At 49.4% G+C, this 21,492-nt stretch overlaps 1 protein-coding gene across 2 annotated transcripts in view; it reads left to right on the top strand.

Annotated features, from left to right (window-relative positions):
• Positions 1–348: 348 nt before the first annotated feature.
• LOC146190140 (meteorin-like protein) overlaps positions 349–21,492 on the top strand; it is a 60,126-nt gene continuing 38,982 nt past the window's right edge. The window contains exons 1-3 of one of the 2 annotated variants that reach the window (XM_084604868.1): positions 349–950; positions 11,623–11,890; positions 12,576–12,768. In XM_084604868.1, the coding sequence (XP_084460994.1) occupies positions 799–950; positions 11,623–11,890; positions 12,576–12,768 (613 nt within the window). In that variant the 5' untranslated portion in view covers positions 349–798. The remainder of the gene's footprint in view (positions 951–11,622; positions 11,891–12,575; positions 12,769–21,492) is intronic. The other variant, XM_084604869.1, reaches the window with a different exon arrangement.

Genomic DNA, 21,492 nt, shown 5'->3' with positions numbered 1-21,492 from the left:
CTGTTCTCCCGCGATTTACGTCACTGCTTTTAATCCATATCGACGCAAAATCCCATTGAGAAAGAACTCGGCCCGCTCTAATCTTCTGGGATGTTTTCTTTTTCGGATAAGTAAACCCTCAGAATTTTTCGTAACGACAACTTCTGCGCACATTCTGCAGACATGGACTGTGTGACGAATTCGAAAAGCCCACCAAAACCATAGTATAAAAACAGCAAAGTTAATAGTTGGTGTTCTCAAATTTAGAACCTAGATGGCGCCACCATATAGAGCGCTCGCTGTTGCACGCTTTTTATTGCTACCCGGCATTCCGTGGTTTCGCGGGCACTACAGTTCAAAAGCAAACGTCCTACACTCCCCTCTTACCCCCCTCACGAGGTCGCCCCCGCATACCGGCCAATGAGGAGCGGAATCCCGCTTCCCAAACCGGGCCGCCAGGCTCCGCCCCCGACTCGCAAAGAAACTACCCGGACGTACCACCGACCGTACCGCCACCAGCGCAACCACCGACGCCAGTCGGCGCGGGTTTGAGGCGCATCGGGCGGCAGTGTATGTTGTTGCGCGTTGCTTTGTGCCTGTGGTGAGGTCCATTTCCTCTCCAGTTCAGGATTGGCCTCGCGCGCGCTCTTCGATCTTCTGTTTTCGTGAAGTGTGGTTGTGACGTTCCCCAGCTGTGGTGCTTCGGGCACGGAGGTTATGCGGCAACGGCGACCACCAAGACCAAACCCGGGAGTGACGACGGTGTCTGCCCGCTGCTGACACGGCAGCGGCGGCCTCTTCGTCGTCACCTTCGGCACCATGGAGTGTAACAGCCCCGGGAGGCCGTTGACGAGGCGCGCCGCATGGGCGCCAAACTGTGTACTGCAACGGTCTGTGGTGTGCGTGTTTATTCTGGTCGCTCTGGGACAGTTTGTCGTCTGCAACGACTCGGGCTGCGATTGGGATGGCAGGTGTGTATGACTTCTGAGTTTCGTCTGGTGCGTTACTGCTTGTCATCTATACTAATTCCTTGTTTCTAGAGTTCTTGGTTTCAGTTGGTGCGCCACAGACCTTATTACATTTTGGCCGTCATACATTTGTAAAGTATGGCACGCCTTATATGGTGTGCATAGATTGTGCGTGTTCAGGTGGTAAACCGTGCTAACTACAGATATCAATCTCTTTTGAGGCATTTGTAGCGCTTCTAAGAACTAGAAGATATATATATAGATGAAACGTGTTGCGTACGCTTTTTTTGCCGTGCAACAAGACCCAATCTTGTTTGAAGTACTAGCTTGGATTTTGCGCCAACTTACTTGAATCAGTGCAGAAAGATGCAAGACTGTCAAGCACAGTTCGAAGCTCTTATTTATCTGCCGGATACAGCGCTGCAATTAAGTGACACCAACTTAAGGTAGCGAGTTGGAATCTCAGCCGCATGCTTCGAACGGCGGGGCCGAGCTGCAAAGTATTGCACGTATTTGTAACATTTCGCTACCAACATCGTCATATATATTACCTGAGCACAACTTTTCCACTTATCCGTTGCGCCTTTTGCGAACAATGCTCAACAGGTGTTATGCAGCTATGTTTTCATGTTTTGCTCATCTTGCCTCCTATAATTGCGTCTGAGCCATTCTCGTTGAAAGTAATATTCTTTCTCATTTTACCGCTGTTATTAGCACAAGTATCGTGCCTCGTAGCTAACTATACGTCTGAAAGCGGCGTTACTTCCGTGAAACTATGTGAAACGCTGTCAAAAGAAGGCTGCAGGCGCCTGAAAGGTGACCAGAGGGAACAGTCACTGAAGGAGGGCTGCCATCGCAGGTGGTCGACGAAGCGTTGCAGACAGACGTTTGTCTGATCCACAGCCACCCTTCAAGGAAACAAGCACTATCAACCCCTTCATTTTTTACTTTCCCTGGTGCCGTTTTCTTCTTCTTTAGGCTTAAGCTTTTTGAGCATATATTCGCGCTTAAGAAATGAATGGGCGCTGTTAAGTCGCGCTCACTCTAAACAACGGATCCCGTCGAGGCAAACTGTTCGTTAGGTAGAGCACAGAACTCCGCGCTTATTTTGTTACTTCTGCCTCTTTCGACTCTGATTTTTCTTTAACGTCTCTTACTACTACAGAATCCACCGCAGCCTACAGGACGCGTGAAGCTCGAAACACGGATGATGACGAAAAACATTCATTGATGCAAAAGGGCAGAACATCCGTAATACCGTACATCTTGTGCTATTACTCACTGCTCAGAACCATGTGCATACAGTAGTACAATGCACTCTCAGATGGAACCATTCAAACGCTGAACACAGACGAGGACTTACACGAAACCCAGTACTTAGGCTGGTGTCTGCCTAAAGCTTCATTATTGCCTGCTAGTTTCCAACAAATCATGTTTTGTAAATTGCCTACATAATTAACGTTCTTTCATCGACACTGCTAATTTAAGTAAAAGAAAAACTTCATCCCATGATTACCTCTGATTTCGGTGACTGCCCGCTTCCTCTGTAGAGTGTGATTTCGTGATTATCCAGTGAGCTGGAGTTGCTTGTTACGTTAGACCGTCACCAAACCTTCATTTTAAAAAATGTATAATGAGCCTCTTCCAGCAACCTGCGATTTCGCAAAACGCATTTTTGTTTTCTTTAATTTTGACCTTGGTGTACTGCGAAATGGTACGACTGACATAAGTCCCAGAGTCCGAAGAATACCAGCAGCACGCCCTTTCTTGAGCAATGAGGCGAAGGACGCTTTGTTTTCAACTCGCAAGAAGGTATTTTGAATGCTGCCACACCTCAAAGGTACTCGCTCGGAGTCTGTACGAATGGCACAATTGCATGCGCGCGCATATATGTATGTCGCGTCCATACGCACCGACGGAAGAAGAAGGCATTGGACAGATTAATTATCTTCGCCCCGACTTTGCGTCCTGAATAAATTGCCGTGCCGTAGATTCGCAAGATAGGAACCGGCAGTCTGGTTCCCGACTCATTTCCCTTTTATCTCTTTCATCTAGAATGTCCGCCCGAGTCGAATGCTGTGTATACCGCTAGCGAACCAAAGTATGAAGTCGGCCCGTATGAACTTCGTTCGTTTCACTGATTTATATCTTCTTTTACATTTCCTTTTCAGTGGCGCTGTGGCTTACTAAACGATTTCAATCTGCAGTTAGGTTTAAATCGTCAGTTCAAATGTCAGTGCTAATCTCTGTCGCCATTTTGTAACAGCACTGTTCGAAAACTGGTCGCACGAGGACTGTAGGTGCTCACCTAACGTCGTGCAGTCGAGATAATTCGAACTCGACCTGCCAATTTGTTCACTCGATTTAATGTTTTAAGCCTGTCGACGTTTATAGCGTGAAAAAAAAAAAAAAAAATCAGCACAAATTCTCATTTCCCACGAAAATGGCGTTGTACAGGCGTACTCTTCTGCCAGCTTTGTATAGTTGGCCAAAATGACGCGTCATCAATTAAATCTCTGCTTTCACTGATTGCACTGGATTGGATTTATTGTCTGCACCCTTTGTAACGTGTGGGCATCACAGCAGCGATGCCCTAGCGTTAAAAATAGCACATATATACAAATTGCATGCACACAAAGCACAGTAACACGCTGCGCGGCAGCAGCGCCACAGTGCGGGACTTTGCCGTTAGCTGCTTCCACAAGCAACACAGGAATTTGCTCTAGATTAGTGCTCTCGCGCGAAAATTTAAATTCCCCTTGTTAAGAGCTCCGCACGATTGAAACAAGTTTTAGGTCATCTTCGAGTTATCGATTCTGTTAATTGCTAGGCCTCATGGTGATTTGTTTTCGCACTCCTCTGCAGCCCTAGAAAGCTTGGAAGAAAGCGGTGGTGAGCAGAAGAAGCAATCCGGTGATAAGAAACTTCCACCTGTTGAGCCGTTTACTTAGCTCTCACGGTGCCTTGCTCATATTTCAGAAGGAGCAAAATTTCAGATTCGTCTGACAGGTTTAAAATATTCGCATCTGACGAAGTGTGCAACGCTGTCAGGGCTTTTGTGTAAACGAAGGCGTTGTAATCACTGCAGTCAACTCATAGGTGTAGCAACCCCGGTTCTTCTTCAAGCCACGACACGCCTGCACCGACATATCGCACCTCAAGAAAAAGCCAATTTTGTACACGCACTACGTAACGCTGGCAGCTATGCGCAGGAATGGGGCCCGCTGCGCTCCAGACAAAGATGCTGTCCCAGACCAATCCCGCGACCGTTTTGATGGCCATGTAGTGATGACCCGATAGTCGCATCCTTTGACTTGGCTTTTTCGTCTTACTTCCTTGTTGCGTTGGCCACTCTGGGAGGCCAACTGAACGTTCGCTCCAGGCTTTTCTACGGTTAGGCACATTCGTGCAGCCGCAGTGTTTCTCTCTCTCTCTCTCTCTCTCTCTCTCTCTCTCTCTCTCTCTCTCTCTCTCTCTCTCTCTCTCTCTCTCTCTCTCTCGCTCTCTCTTTTTTAGCTATGTCAGTCACGGGAAATGTGCGCCATGGGTGGATTGTCTTTTCGGATGATATTGTCCGAATGGCGGCATTTGCACATTGCATTTCTTTTACTTTCTTGTTTATTAAGAAATATAGGCCAGTGTTTTTTTTATTTCTTTCCACGGAAAGCATCTTGCTCGGGCGCTCAAATTCGCTGTTGATCTCAACTGGTTGGGTAAAAATAGACGGTACAAGTGATCAGAATTGTGAAAATTGTATTTTTGAGTCACCCGAGCTGCGTAATATTTCAAGGGCGTAACTCGGTGATTTTTTTTTTTTTTTTTTTTTCTTTCGAGGAAGGAAGCAAATTCGTCTGTCGTAAATTCAAGAAATGTCTGTCGCCGGAGACGGGCGCTCTTCGGAGAGAAAAAAAAATACAGTTTAAGAACTTTGCGAGACTGTGGAAATTTCCTGTATAAAAAATGAAAAGCGAATTATCATGACTACTGCGGGAGAAAAGTACAGGGCCGTTTACGAACGGGCCAGTTTCGCATTGTGTAGAACAGCGCGCAAAAACGACAGGGACGAAGGAAGACAACAAGACGAGCGCTGTTTCGCACTAACGGGGGCGACAGATAGAAATACCCACGTGGAAAGCGCGTTGCCTATTGCCATCGATGTTCGTCACTCGAGATGCCAGCGGCCAACGACAATTTTCATTCCGCGAATGTTAAATTTTGTGTTTAAATTATTTAAATATTCACAATTATTATTACTGTTGACACACATCCCAAAGCGCTCGTTAGTAAGTCCCAACGCGTTCACCCTTGTAAAACGCTTGGTGCCAACGACAGCCATTTCGGGGCTTAGTGTCTGACATGACCTTCGAACACCAGTTACATCAAATATACTTTATTGAATAACTTCTTCTATTTTCTGAAACTCCTCATTAGAGGAACCTCCTCGCCAATTGTGGCTCCACTTGTACCAGTGCTTAAAGTCTGAGACTCTCGATTCCAGCACAGGTGGAAAGGGAAATAAAGAGGGAGAGAGAGAAAGCTACTGGTGACCTGCCTCGCACATCGTTTTATACATATGGGAAAAATTATTTTCTTCTATCGCGGCTTATAGAAGATATGTGGTAACGGTTCTATTAAAACTCACTGAGATATTGCCGAAACAACAGAAAAATGTTCTAACAACCAATGACAGGAGCCAGCTTTGTATTGATACAGTCATATACCTTCGAGCGCTTTTAAGCCCCGATTTGTACGTTCCCCAGTTTGTTAGGTTTACTTGAATAAGGGCTATTTGAAATTCACGCGCGAGGTCATGCAATTGTGATGTCATGGCCCAGTCGGGAATTTCCCTGACCGCCGGCTACAGCGTCGCCATTTTGTCTCTGGTTTGCTATATTGGATGCATGGGCGTCAGCAGACTTTTGTCTCGGGGGTGATGGGGTAGGGGGGTTGAAATAGTGCGCAAGGGACGTCAGGTAGAAGAATGGAGAAATTTATTTTCTTAAGTATTACATGTTTGTACATCACAGCAAGGAAACACTCTGTTACGTGGTGTGGCTTCGGACCCTTTTGCGCTACCTTGCCGACTGAATGTGGTTCTCAGTTCGCTTCGTTTTCGCCCTCACCTCGTGTGATCTCACCGGTCGAAACACAGGAACGGGATCCTTGTCTGGCGTTTCCACCAATCAGATAAGGGCTAAATTGGCAAAAACCTCGGAATCACGGTGTTCGGAATATATCTCTGGTGCTCTGCCCAAATCCTCTCCCAGCCTGACCGGTTCTAAGTGTGTGTGTGTGTGGATCTTCTTTTTTGTTTTTCAAATAAAACCCCTTCCTATATTAAAATCCCATTTTGCCTCTGGCAAACCGTCTCTGACTGGTAGGAAGTCCGCGACCAGTACGAAACGAGCAAGAACGTTACTCTGATAGATTTTAAGCATTCGTCAGGAAGCTCACATGTTAACGCTGTATGATCTGTACGATCGCGTTTCTCAATCAGCCGTCCAATCAATATACGTGCAAGGTCGAAAATGCTGCAAAAAAGATAGCAAGGAACGGGCGCACTTTGGAAGTCGCTCGTACGCTTTGGAATTTTTGCGCTGAAGGTCCTTGTCGCTCGAGGTTAAAGTGTGGAAGGGTTACATCCGAACTCACACAATATGAATGTGTCAGTGGTTTTTAAACGACACCATTTTGTTTCTTCCTTTTTAATCGTGACGTGTATGTGTGGTGCCTTTTTCTGGCGCCACATATGTAAATCGCCGCAGTATATCGCCTACCCAAGTCGTCTGTGACGGGGAAACGCCGCCGGCGCCACTATCAGTACCTATCCAGCTATCCAGTCGCGTGACGTATACACACTTGCACGCAGACACTGTGTATACATGTTATTGGCGAACGGAGAGGGCGAATCCATTGGGAACAGGACGTATGAAGCTGCTAACACACACCACGGCTGCATCCTCCTCGCTAAGCAGCAACATCCCGTTTGCCTACTAATGGCAGCCGCCGGCCTGCGTTGCAGACGATCGCGTTGCTACTGCGTACGAGAGCAGACGACACGTTGCGGATTGGAAACAAGAACTTAGAAAGGAGGGGACAACGATGGACCTAAGCATGGACAAATGAAAGGCGACCGAGCTCCGAGCAGAACAATGACTGTTCCTCTTCGGGAAAGAGCTCATTATGTAAATACACCTCTGTGCACCGTTTTCTCCTTGCACTGGCGTCACGCGCTGTTGGAGCTCTGGACAAATAAGTGTATGCCCGCTGCAGTGGTTCGGGTCATTCGTCAGACGATTTCCTTGTGCTGCCCGTAATATCTCGCTTATACTGTCATTTAGCGAGCACATTTATAATAATCTCTTCCCTCCTGTATGCGCTATATATACACTTCGCATCAATCCGCCTTTCCTTTCTCCTCCCACCCATATGAACGCAGCCTGTCGTCTGCAACACGAAGACAGTGATGCCGCTTCACTCACTCCTCTCCAGGCCAGAACGTTGCTGCCAGTGCGACATGCAGGAACATCACGGTGACATAATTTCCTGCACCGCTTGAGTGAAGCAGGGGATTTTTTCTATTTTCGTGTAGAGATCTTTGGCGTACCGTACAAAGCGAAAACAGGTGCGCCCTTTTTAAGAAGGAGCCGTAGCGCATGCAGCGATTTGTTCTTGCCTTGCGTGATGCCGGTAATTATAAAGCGGGTAGCCTCCGTACGGTCGCCTCGGATGACTTCAGCCTTCCAGGTGCAACTTCGTTGAGAATTCGGATGAGTAATAACAGTACTCCTGTGTGCACGAAAAACGTTTTTCTAACACGCACGCTTTCCGATCAGTCGGTAAAATCTGGAAGGAGCAGCTGCCCGATTTATGTTGACTCCGCTTTCTGTAGGCGCTTCTATGCCGCCACCTGTTTGCCATTTTTGGGTGCGCAAAATGGTCGCAGTGCCGATCTTTTTGCCTTTATCGCTCTTTAATCGTGATGCCAGAGTTGATCAAGCAATATCATTCGCCAACGTCAAAAGCGATGGGTACGAAATGCAACAAGGAAGCAGAAAGTTACTTATAAGGAATTCTGAAGGGAATTTGTACGTGCCTTTACAAAGTACCTCGGGTTGGATAGGATTCTCTGTGAGTTCTCCTTGGTGAAACGTCTTGAAAACGCATACCTCCGTGCGCGTGCTGTAACAGACAACGCGTGTCGCGAAAGCGGGACCTTACACGGATTCTTACATAGTATCTGCTGCTGTTATCGTATGAAACACCTGCTCTGTCGATGCCCGAGGTAAGAAGCTTGTAGTGAGTTGCTTGGTCTCGGTGCATGTATCCTGACAGTCAACAACTGCTGAGCCAACGGCAATCATCGGAGGATGTTCCTTTGCAGGGAACCCCAGCTTTCGTATTCTCCACTCTGTGCCCCTCCAAATCAGCGCCGATAACGCTCCTCCGAGAGGCAGACAAGGCGGGCGTAAATACGAGACTTCCGGCGCCGAGGCTTTAGTGTGTGTGTGCACAGGCGGACGAGTTCTCCGCTGGCCGCTGCATGGATTAGTCACTGTGTGGTCGTCGAGGTTCGTGTCGATTGAGTTTGTATTTAAAAGAGTTAAAAACCTAAGTTGAAGAGAAACAACTAACTATCTGTGTTACTCCGCTGAACAGCAAACGAAATCAGTTTTTGAGGTTTGACCGTACGAAACAAGGCATCGACATTCCTGAGCCCATGATTTGGTCCCATGCAGCTTTCTATTTAGTTGAGCAGAGAAGCTTGAACAGCGGTCTATGTTCTCGTGGCAGGGAAATTGTGTGTGTGCAGACTTGTATCCACGGTTACCACTGACCATGCCAGGCTAGCTAAATGCTGATGTGCTCACGCAGTGGTATGGTACTGAAGTTGACTTTTGTATACAGCTTTCTGATGAGGTTTATGATTTATTTCACAAATCGCGTGCGTTCTGTTGCGATAGTTTTCCGGTTGGTACACAAAATATTTCTGGTTGACTGTTGTTTCTTTAACGTAGCGAACGACAGCATTACATAGCTTTTAGTTTCACTTTCGACCCCCTCCTTTTTTTTTTTCTCGTGTTCCTTCTCTTTTACTCCCTTAGCTTTTGCTAATCCGGCTAACGTCATTTTCGTCGTGCTCGCTTACCCCTCCTCACCATAATGTCTATACTCTCAGAGACAGGTCGTTGACAGGCGCATGTAGCTGCGCGGAGAGTCCAGTTTTGTTTCTGGTGCTCTCTCGCCGGCGTCACCTGCTACTAGGCAGGAAAAGTGAGTCGGCGTTGTTCGCCGTCTGTACTGCCCGCTGAAGCGCCGTTGACACTATAATAACCAGCAGGTGGACACAGGCTGACATTCACTCGGGGCACACTTTCTCTTTAGGGGCATGTATTTCACTCTTGCCTCGATCAGGGCGGCCGCAGAAAAAAAAAGGGGGGGGGGGGGGGAGTTAGCGATTTGCGACACGCGACCGACGCGATGCCGTCACGCGGCCTTCTCTGAGACAAGAGGTGGCGGCAGAAGAAAACAAACAGCCCACCACAGCCCTCGACCGCCATTAAAAGGCTGACACAAACGCGAAAGCTCTAAAGAAACCAAGAAAAAAACGACAACGAAGAGACATTTGTGCTAAGCAACCGGTCCCATGCATGAGCTGCAGCAGCGTCGTCTGCTACAAGCCGGTTCGCCCGTAGACGACCACCGACCGACGGGGCGACAAGCAGGCGACGCGCTGTTCGTAACAACGGTGGGCCAATCAGCGTCGCGCGTGGCGTGCGCGCGCGCGGCGGGGCGCCGCCATCTTTGATGCCTCGACGACGTCAATTAGGCCTAGCACCACTAAGAGTGGCGGGGGGGGGTCGAGGGTCGAATGATGAAACGGGCAACGAAAAAACCCGTCCCTCTGGCTGGTGCTGGCGGGTCTAGCAGGGATCGGCTCGATGCTACGATTTCTTTTTTTTTTTTCTTTTTCAGGCTCGTGCAGCCGACGAACTTGGTGTCTCCGGCGCGCGTTCTCTCCTCAATTAGCAGCCTGGCGTGGCGGCCTGTCTTGGCGATGTCTCGCTCGCCTTTCGATTGCTTCCGGTAACAGCATTAGACACTTGACGACGATGGCTCCGCCTGCTGGCACAATCGCGGGGCGTCGGCAATGCAGCATAGACACTGCTGCCACGTTTCCTAGCTCGTTGTCGGTCTCCGAAGTTGCGCTGAGCTCCGGTCGTCCTTGGATTTCCTTATAGGCTTGTTTTATATGTTATATTGGCCTTACCCGTCGGATGAGAAGTAGCCAGCGAGCGGCCGCGTTAAACTTCGCGCCAAGGTCGTCTGGCGTTATATTGAGGGCTGTCCGCTAACGAAGTTTAGTGGACCTCTCCCCTCTCAGCCTTCCCAAGGGCGCCTGGTTGATTCTAATTACGGAAGCAGAGCGTCGCACCTTATCAGCGTTTGTAGCGCCGCTGAAAAAAAAAAAAAAAAAAAAAAAGGAACGGGCGACGGCTTTCTTGGAAAGCGAGAACGCTCAGTCGTCAGCCTTTTCATGTTTATCTCGCAGCCGTTGCAGACTCGGGCTCCAGTGACACCCACGCGGACATTTACGCATCGCTTAACGAGGGCGTATTCATTTCGATGTCGACGAAATGCAAAGGAGGCGCTGGCACGTCCTGATTTTCACTCTAACGAACTCCTGGCTTTAACGAAAGAGCCCTCACTGTTATTCCGGTCTGCAAGTGCGCCCCGTGTTATGTAACTACAGCGCGATGGACAAGACAAGTTGTGGAAAAGGCACACATCTCTCGAACGTCGCGGTGTAGTTGTAGATTACCGTTGCCCAACAACTTATCGCCTAATACACCGAAAAATGTGAGCCTTTCCTCGGCACCGCTCGCTCACTAGCGAATTTTAAATACTTGAAAAATTAAGCATGCGTTTGACAAGAGCCGTTTATAAACTTTTCACAAGGTCGGGTACTTTTGCCTTGCAACAGCACAAGTAACAGTGCGCTTATTCACGGTTACACCGTCAAATGTGTCATTACTGTACGCTTTATAGTGAAGTTAGGCGAGCCTTATAACAGTGCATATAGAGCGAAGTAGCCTGCGCACATTTTACATGGACTCTACGGTATCGCCTGGACAAAATCAACAATCCCTCTCCCCTCTTTAAAATATATCTCAGGAGTAGCCACGCAGTGGCCAAGACTTGTTGACCAGAAGTGTGTCGCATTTTTGCCAAGGGCGGGTATATGGTTGCTCTGTTATGGCGGAAGGGGTGGGGGGGGGGGGGGGGGGGGGTTTACCTATGCATTTCATTAAATTTCTTCGTCCAGTAATGAAACTCAGCCTTGTGTTCCTCAGAAAATGTTATGCATGGGGATGACCCTCTCTTGGACCCGTTTTAATACCCTGCGTTCTCCGACAGAGCTGGCATTGTTGGAAGGGTAAATTCCGCTCCTTTGTTCAGTTGGATCGGACTATAGCTAACTTATGATCTCGATTGTCACTACTACAGCTAATCCCACTGGCTGCTACCACCGATCCGATGATATCAATCGCGTAGGTGAAGATGGCCCTCAGCAAAAATGCTGCTGAGGTACCCTCAGTAGCACAACTGATGTGGATAAGCAAGAACGTTTGGATCTCTCTTATACAACTGTCCTTTCTACCTTTTTGCGCAGCGGCCTGCGATCTTTCGAGGCGTCGCGGTCATCATCCTCTCACCGATGGCTCAAGTCTCGCTCCGTAGTGCCCGTGTACCTGCGCTGCGACCAGGGCCGCGTCACGTGGAAATACCCTCGCGGAGCCCTGCGCGTTTTGCTTCGGCTGGGTGGAACCGGAAGCGGAGGCTCTCCGCGAGACTTCCGGGCCTGCGTCAAAATTGACGCCAACTCGACTGGAGCCGCCATTCACCTGGAAGGACACCGGAGGCTCCTTCCCATTTTCAAGGTATTCCACGCCGTAGTGATTCCCAAAGGACATAAAGCCGTGTGGAGGTTCTTGCCCTAAGAGACCCCACTTGGGCATCTTTGGACTTCAACCTCCCTGATATTCACAAGCTTTGTTTACAGGTCATTAAGTCAGCCTCTCAGGCCTTGCTAACCTTTGACTCTCCTAGCTTGAAGGACATCCACGCTGTAATGGGCTCGCTAGAGTAGTGAAAAAAAGGAAGCTTACATATCTGAGGCTATCAAGTTCTGGAGCACGTATCGAAATTATTTCACAGCCATACTGTGTAGCAACCGAAAAGCACCGATGTTGAATACATTCAGTTTTGATTATTTCACCAGTTCTTTAAAACTCTTTCAATACCATTCATGAATTCTTTGCGTGTTGATAGTGTTGGCAATTTAAGATATAGGCGGGTGAGCGTCACTGTAACTCTGTCAGCGGTCGTTCCTCCTGTGCCTTTTAGTCTCCTGCACTTCCTAGACGTCCAGCGCCCTCTGAAAACTTCAGCGATCGCTCAGCTACCGCACACCCCTCATGTCCTCAGGAAATAGCGGTATGATGCATGTGTGTAATCAGGTTTTCTACTCCTTTCTCTGACTTGACAAAGCAATATTCTCCAATCTCCTTTCGCGTGTACATGTCCGTGTAGTAGAATCTTGCTTGAGAGGGGTGTCCCTTCCAGCAGGTCCAGTCCCGGGGATCGAGCGAGGAGGACGGCGAGATTCGACGGTGCTTCACGTCGTACGGTGGTCAAGTGGCGCTGTTCCTCGAGGCCACGCCCGAAACCAACCACCTACTGAGCAGGGACACCTTCCGCTTCTGGTACCATCTCACGCCCGTCATGTCTCTGCGGGACCTCGATGACGACTTGGCCGGTGAGGCTTTAATTCTTGACAGTTTTTCTCCTTTAGTTTGCTTTTGTTATATCCGCTCAGGCCTTATGTGCTTATATATATGTGTGTTCCTTGTGCTCCCACTTGCCATCTGTATTACATCGTATCGCGGGCTCTTCTTCCCACGGCCCGTGCCAAGCCCACTTTCACAGCGGGCTTTTGGAAGCCACTTTGTCGCTTCGTGGAACTCCCTGGCCATTTACTCGTGCCATGCTTTGGCACTGACGCCATGTAGAGCGCGTGCGGGGGTTTAGTGAATGGCTAGGGTGTCCAGTCCACGATAGTCGTGGTGAGGGAGAAAACAGCACCTGTTTTTGTCTGCCGCATACGACATATGTTCAGAGCCGATCGAGAGTGGGAAGTGTAGTTAAGCCTTAATAGTTAGGACTGTGCAGCGAAATTTCTAAAAAAAAAAAAAAAATTGCGTCAGTCGCCAGAAATTTCGCGGCCAATTTTCTGTTGCGAATTTCGCAGCTGTAATTTGGTTCTAATATCCGAGAATTTATAGGTTACGTGTTACCGGAGAAATTGTGCAGTAAGTGACTTTGAGGTGCCTGTATCGAGAGGCCAGTACAACGCCAAAGGACCCAAGATCTGTTCCTTTTTGAGTGTGCAACCCCATTCTAGAACAAGTTTTTGTTTAACTATATAAACTGCATTTGCGTCTCCTATCATCGCTACTTTTGTCAACGCTGTTCTGCGCTCTTACTGCATGATGCCTGTCGCTGAATGCCGGACCACCAGGAAGATGATGAACGAAAAGGGGTAAAAGGGTGGGAGGGACGTAAACAGAGAAAGACGTCAGCGGAGAGCGCCGGGCCTAGAAAATGAAGAAGACCGCGCGCCTCTGTGGGCAGAGGGCGCGTACGTAGCGACAGGCAGACAGACGCCACGTTAGTCCTAGTTGCGAAAGAGGTGTACAAGGCGGGTGTAGCGCTAAAAGAAATTAAAAAAAAAAAGGCGATGCTTGTTGGAGGGCATGCGTGGATAGTTTGTCTTGATTTTTCTTCCGTTCCGCACCTATCTTTTCATCCGTCGAACACGTGCAGAGCAGAGTCGCCCGTGGTGTACTGTTTTCGTAGGCTTGTTTCCTCCGCCCCCATCTTGCGACAGCTTTTGGAGGTTCGGGCAGGCTGACGGGCGGGGGAGTCTCAGCCGGAGCGGCAAAGCCCAATCCCCGCCTCACTGCGTCGAGGTGGTTGCTCGCTGGTGCGGTGCGAGGGATTTGCTTCTCTGGTGCGCGTGGCTCGGCCGGGGCGTGCAGAGGGTCGCGCTCGCATCCCATATTCGCGCGCGCAGGGGCGCCCGGGCCACGGGCGAAGAAGCAGAAAAACAACCGCAAAAGGCAAGAAAGGAGACGCGCACGAAGAAAGGCCACAGAGGTGGCGGCATCTGCAAGGGCGTCGGTCGTCTTTCAAGTGTGCGCCAACGTTGCCCATCTGAGGCTTTTTTTTTTTTTTTTTTTAGATGCCCCCCTTCTTTCTTCTCCGGCCATTCTGCCCGCTCAGCGGAGATGCCGGTGCAGAGTTGGGGGTCAGCTGTGTTTTTGTTGGGGCGCGGTGGTGCTTGGTGGAGAGAGCGCTGGCCCGACTGGTCTTCTTGCGGCAGCGACGGGGGCCGGTCGGCGGTTGCGAATTGCTCCGCGCCTGCTCGCGCGACCGTTGAGGCGTGTGCTTTTTAAGCCCAGCTCGGGTGTGGATCGCGCAAAGCGGTGGCGCGCCTACCATGCGTCTCTCCGCAATGCAGCGATCTCTAGCTGTAGCGTCGATGTCCTTGGTGCTTGTCCGTCGGTCGCGGCAGTAGTGTTCTTGAAAGTAGGAAGAACGCCGACTTTGTCGAGGCTAGGTGCAACGAAATGAAAATTTTCAACCAGTGCTGCGCCTCTCGAGTTTTAAGGGGCTCTCCTGAGGAGAATTCGCCGGCGCGCCATGTTGTGTTCCGCTCGTGCGTGACAGAATAAACGTTTCCGCTTCGTCTGCAAATGCGGTCCAAAGCCCTAGAATGGAGCGACAGAAAGGGCGGATTTTATCCTTTCGCACGAACATTCTCGTATTTTCTTCCATACGCAGAACGAAAGATCGCGCGCGGCCAAATGTGTGCCCTGAGGCATTGACGCAATCTCAGTCGTGATATTGTGACGTCAAGCTACTGAAAAATAGCCTAGGGCCGCGAACGGGATTCAAAGCGATGCAGAACTGCGCAGGTCAACCTCCCTGTCTACTTAATTAGGCAAATAAGCTATCGCGGCTTATCTTTTTGACAAGGTAATTTAGAATAGTTTGCTTTGGTTTTGGGGTTTAACGTCCCAAAGCAACTCAGGCTATGATAGACGCCGTAGTGGAGGGCTCCGAAAATTTCAACCACCTGGGATTCTTTAACGTGCACTGACATCGCACAGCACACGTTGCTTTTCGATCCCGCATTTGGGTACAGTAGTCGAGCGCCCGAACCACTGCGCCACCCCGGCGGGGTAAATTTAAAACAGTGAAGCAACGTTATTTTTGCATGAAGTGTGTATAAACTATTAGTTGGGCAATGCCAAATCAACACAATGCGGCACAACTATAAGCAACAACAGCATTAGGAAATACAGAGCACATCACTTAGTGGGAGTGCCTTCCATCTCAGCCTGGACATATCTTAGATGAACAATCGTCCTTCCGAAGTGTCGTTTGCAGAGATTCGCAATGTCGATTCATCATAGCGTGTTTAACTCCAGGGATCACCAGCAGATGACAAGGACTGCCGCGTAAAATGAGAAGTAAGCCTCCTTTTCAACGTCCGTTCAAGATATCCCAGAAGAGTATCGCATCTTTGTAATTATGCTCGATCGCAAAGGCGGCAATTGACCACTGAAGTGCCCTTTTTGCCTGACCGTGTCTCGGCTTAGCCATCGCCGCAGCCTGATATCTGTACAGCGTTTTTTCTCGCGCTGTCTTCGCCCATTCGTGCACAATTCAGACCCAAACCAGAATCACGCAGCTATCTTGCACGTGCAAGCCAAAATTTGAACGCGTGCCCGCAGTCGCACAACAGTCGCTAGCGACGTTTCGGATTGCTGTACGTCGTCCATGTGGGAAAGAGCAGGGATAGGGAGCAAAGCCCGATCGAGATCAGGAGCCCTCCACACATTTCTGCGGCAATTAGCAATCGGCTCACGCTGATTGATACACAAACTTAGCTCTACCATTTGTTTTTTTCGTTCGGTCCTAGTCTCGTAGCGTTCGGACCAGCACATGCAGAGTCTCGACACTGCGATGTCATGAACGTTGTGGGTAATAACGAGTCGTGTTGTCATGGCTGTGCTGATGTCACACCTGGCACCGCAGCTCAAACTTAGGGTAAAGATTCAACGACTTTGTCCTCATGTATCCACGCTGCGTATGGCAATGGGAAAGAGGCTTGTAGTTACGAGAAATAACTGCAGCAGTCAACGTCTTTAAAAATGCATACATTGACAGTGCATTGGAAATGCGGATACAGTGTTTCAGAGCTGATTAGTGTGTGAGTACATATAGCAAGTGAACTCTAGTTAACGGTGTTTTAGCGATTTAACTGGAGGGGAAGTTAACCGACGGCTGTTTCGGCTTACGGAATGGGCTATGTATATAAGGGCAGGTAACTAACTGGGGCAGTAGAGACAAGTGGGTAAGTGAGATTACGAAGCTTGCATGGGAAAGTTAGCAAAGGGCAGGATTAATTGGAAGCATATTGGCCTTTGTCCTGTTACGAAATTAGTTGGGATATAATATGGTTTATAGATGTGACAGTCCATGGGGCCAGCCGATTTTTCGGCACGGATACCTCGTGAGTTTATACTGCGGGCGTAGAATTGATGCGTGCATGTTTCCTTTGATGACAGAATTGGGCTCCGGGTAATGGTACAGGCAGTATAGTTAACGCAAAGCTTAAATTTGCCTGGTATAACCGAAGTTACTTTTTATTCAGCAACTAGGAGTGTGCACATTATTCTCCTAAGTTCTAACAATGTTACGCTGTTTCCATGTCCATTGTCTGCTTTTTCACTTTGTGTAACATCCCCCCTACAACAATGCCTTCGGGAGATTTGTAGTATCGTATAAATAAATAGGTAAATAATGTGAACAGGTACTGCTAATATAATCGGTCAACGGAAAACCGCGAACTTATTGCTCCTTAGGCATCGTTGTTCCAATTGTTCGCTTAAGCATTTCGTGGGTCTTTACTTGGTCACAATGATCGCATGACTTTTCATGGTTGCTCTCCTGTAGCTGTCTACGATCAGGAGTTCTCTCCATTGGATCCAACGGTCGGTTTACGATTGAACCGCACCGAAGGCACATCTCCGTCGAAAGAGCGGAGTGCCTTGACCCCGATAGATCGACGCACTGCGCGCATGTACACTCGTCGATCACCGCGAATCGTCGTCGTCTCGGTGGGCGCTTACGCAACTGGAAGTGATAAACCAACAACAAAAGTGGCGCGTGCTTCTTCCGCAGCCAGAGACGCACTGCGGCCGGTCTTGTCTCGGCTTGGCTGTTTCAGCCCCTTCTTTCTTCTCCCCACTTGGCGGTCGCGCCCCAAGAAACCAACCGGTTTGCCGCTCGGTCGGGCCCCAGATTTGGAGGTGGTTTCCCCGCGGCCGGTGTTGTGGGGGGATTTGCGGCGCCAAGCAGGCTTTACTGGTCGTCAATCCGCTTTCGAGGCGCGCCTTGCAGTGTTTCTATTTTAATGTCTTTCCATCGACCCACCGACGTCCCGTGGTTCCCCCATGGTTGTACGCTGCGGAGGGCCAGGATAGCTGGGTGAATGCCAATCGGTGTGACCTTTAATGTGCCCGTATAAAGAAAGCTCCGACGAGAAGGCACCCAAAGGTGTTGTAGTCTGCTCGAAAGGAGCGATTTGCACGCTTGGGGGGCGCGTCTTGTCTTTCCGATGTATTTGTAGCTGCGCCTGAAACTAACCTCCGGGTTGATGGTTTTCGGCGTAGAGGAGATTCCGACGGGGCTGTGCGTCTTTATCGTACAGCTTTTCGGTCACCGGACTGCGGTTGGCGTTAGCCTCAATTGCAATGCCTGTTTCGGGATATCCAAATGAAACTGATGGCGGTGTAAGTAACGCCCCAAAAGTCACCGTGGCGACCAAACATTCGGTTGTGTTCGGCCAACACCATATTTTTTCACGGGTGCTTCTGTGGCAGCCAACAGAAGGCAGTATAGTGCTCGGCCTACCGGGATATGGTTTTTTCGGCTTGGAACGTACGTCAGGCACCGTGGGAGCAAGAATTAACAGACGCTTTTGTGGACTCCACCAGTATATGATACGCGGCCCATTTAGGATATGTATAAAACGTGGGACAGCCTTTGTCAAAAGCAAGACTGACTGAAATACAGACCTGCACAGATAGCCCGGCTCCAGCGCGCACCTTCTAGTTCATAGCCTTCGCCGCTAGGAAACGAACACTACGGGTAGCCCAGCGCTACTGTACACCTGTTAATAAGAAGGGTCTATTAGTTCTGTCATTTTTATTCGTCGTTATAGTTTAATTATCTGTCCATTCTGTAATACACAAACACCTGTTCTGCGCATGTGCAGCAAGTAACTGCAGTGCCGTTGCACAAAGCGGAATCGCGGTATGTCTTCTGGCGAGAGAAAAACGTTGTAAAAATAAACTCTCCGCTGAAATACAAAAATTAAAAATTTTAGAAGTATACCTCGGGCAAAGATCTTTTTTTTTTTTTTTCAATTTGGATACAGTTTGTTTATATTATTTTTTGTGATTTGATGATGATGTAAATGACAGACGAACAGGTCAACCGAGCGCCCTCAACGGCGAGAAAGGTAACGGAAGTTGGCGCACGAGGTCCTATAGGACCCCGTTTTCTGTGCAGGTCTGTATTTCAGTCGGTCTTGGTCAAAAGCTTATAGCCAAGAGGGTTTGCTTTTAAGACCTCGTCGAAGTCCTAGCCATTGGAGAGGGTAGGACAAACGAAGCAAGTTTCGAAGCCTGGACATAGTACGGCTCTAAACTTTTGACAAAGGTGTGTACCTCTGTTGTGTTCTATGAATAGTCGTATATGCTCGCTCCATATACGTGAGCTGTAATGTGCATAGAAATATGCAAAGCGTATGCGAACAGGCGGCAGTGTTTCCGCACCCGGGGGCATTTGCAGGGACTTAAATTATTTTTCTGTGCAAATTCGTTGTCTGTGCTAAACTTCGGGTGCCACTTCGTTTCCTCGTGTAAACCCTGTGGCGATTATAGTATTCTCCCAAGATTCGCTATTCTGGAAACATCGTCGTGACCAGGGCAAGCGCAACAGCGGATCTCTCTATTGCTTGCTCGTTGGGGCGTAAACAGCCGGTGGTCCAGCAGCGACGCGTTTCACCATCAGTTTCCGGTGGCTGTCCGTGCTGTGCACGCTGGATTACTCCCCGCCTGAGGCGCTTGACTAGTCGCGAAAAGCGGCAGGTTACGGCAGTTCAAATCAAAGTTTATTCGTCTCTATCGCCCATTGTACAGCGGAAGGAACTTCCGATGGTCGCTTTCCACGTGAGCTTCAAATGAATTACTGCATCGCAGCGGCGGTCAAAGCGTGCAATCATGCAGATAACAATGGGCCCCGCTGTCATGGCATAGGCGTTGCTAAATCTAAGCTCCAGTTTTGCCATATACATCCTGTGCGCTGACGACGTACAAGTGACAGTCGATCGTACTATGTGCGGCTAGATCAGCTTTCTCCAAGATTCCACAGGCTGCGCATCTTGGCATAAGCATGAAGTGAGTCCCTGGGTCCTGTGACCCCAAATACAAACTTTGTGGGGAGAAGGCAGGCCTGCACCACATGGTATAGACCTGCTAAAATATCCCTCTGACGACCCAAACGCAAAGCCACCTGTTGAGGGGAGGGAGGACGCTCTGACTCGAGGTCCAAAGAACTCTCGTGCACGGATAGCTGCGGCAGCCGCTGGAGTCCGGACCCCCCACCACACATCCCCCTTGGTCCTGAGCGCTGCTGCACCCGGTACATCTCGCGCCCCTTGTCGAACACAACTAGTGTTCAGTTGAACGCATCAAATTCCCCGGCGTTGCATAATTGATTTGCAGGAAAAGAAAGGCGCTGTATCTGCCACCCGGGGAATCTCGCTGACACATATCGCAGACAACACAGCAACGCTCAAGCTTGCGCATTTCTCCAGTGCAGATTCTGCAGCGCTCTCGGCAATTTCTTTTCGCTCTTTTATGCCATGATTATATTTCACTTGATTAATTGACACTCATTACACACTTCTGATCACTATTATTTGGTTCATTAAGTCAGAAACACATTTACTTCTGGATGGCGTGACGTCACATTTCTTGGATATCGACATGGCTATTTCGACGTCTTATTGATTTTCCTTTTACATTTTTGGCTCTAATAAGTTTAACTACTAGTCATCATATTGACATAATTTTATCATCATCACACCATCCGATTACAACCACTCGTTTGATCCTGTTGGGAGAACGACACACGGCTGTGGACTGTGTTCTGCGCACAGGCCAGCATAGCTTAGTAGCGTTTTCAGCCAGTCAGTGAGCATACGGTGTTGGCGACCGCTGGTGTAGTGTCCCGTCGTCGATTTCGTTGAAGCAGTTTTGCTCCGAGGAAGAGCCCTATTTCTCTAGGACGTAGCTGCGTGATGAGCGGAGCGTGACGGTGCACTTGGCCTTGCATTTCCGCTGGCTGCTTTGGATTTTGCTCGCGGAACACGCAATGCATGTTCTGCACGGGCACCCGACCGTGCTGGGCGCGTGCTGTGAGAGAGTTTTATTCCGCTCTCCTCGCTGCTGTGCCTCATTCTTCCTCTTCTTTGTTTATGTATCCATTTTCACATTTAGGATTAAATAATTTTCCCAAAGAATATCCTTTAATATACCCTCTTGCTCATGTCGACACCGGGATACGCCGGGCGTGTGTTGGCTATTGACACAGATTTTGGCAGACTTCTATATACGGGTACCCAAAGTTGTCCACTGCGCCTGGACCGAACAGCAACCGTCGCTGCGCCTGAGCCGAACGGCAACCCGCGTCGTACAGAGTAATTCAAGCTCACCAGGCGCCAGAGTCCGCTGTCTGTTCGGTGGGAGGCCGCCGCGGCTGCTTCTTCTGTGGGCCTCTGAGGTTCGGGTGACTGCAGACAGATCAAGGTCTGAGAGAACACGTGAGCCAGCCTTCGACTGCAGTGGGAAAATCGGCGACGAAGCATACATAGCAGCCGCATATACAGCTGCCTTTCTCTTCACTTCACCCTCTCCGCCATGCCTTTACCGCGAACGCATGCCACCCCCCCCCCCCCCCCCACACACACACACACACACTTTCCCGGCCTTGCTAGCGGTCACCTTGCTCTGACGCTGCGTTGAATTCCACAGCTCGCCCGCTGGATCCAATCTCGCGCTTAGGCTTTGGACTCCACGGGCACAAAACAAAGGCAGACTCGGGTGGCGCGTAGGCATCTCGTGACTAGCCTCACTAGATCGCCGACCTGTGTGCCGACCGCTGTCTCAGGTGCCGTGGAGGCTGTTCTCGGTGTAATGCGTGGCTTTGGGTATGTTCTACGACGAGCGCAGTGCGCACCTGCTGCACCTTGCAGGATCAGCTCGACATCGAATCGCTGTCGGGCATGCGTATGCAATATTTCACCAGGAACTCGGCGTGAAAGCCCTGATCTTCGACAAGC

This window comes from Amblyomma maculatum, chromosome 5 (genome assembly GCF_055883805.1).
Source record: "Amblyomma maculatum isolate TAMU_Amacu chromosome 5, ASM5588380v1, whole genome shotgun sequence".
Classification (NCBI taxonomy): domain Eukaryota; kingdom Metazoa; phylum Arthropoda; class Arachnida; order Ixodida; family Ixodidae; genus Amblyomma; species Amblyomma maculatum.
Note: the sequence above shows the minus strand (reverse complement) of the source record. Positions and strands in the feature narration are given on the sequence as shown.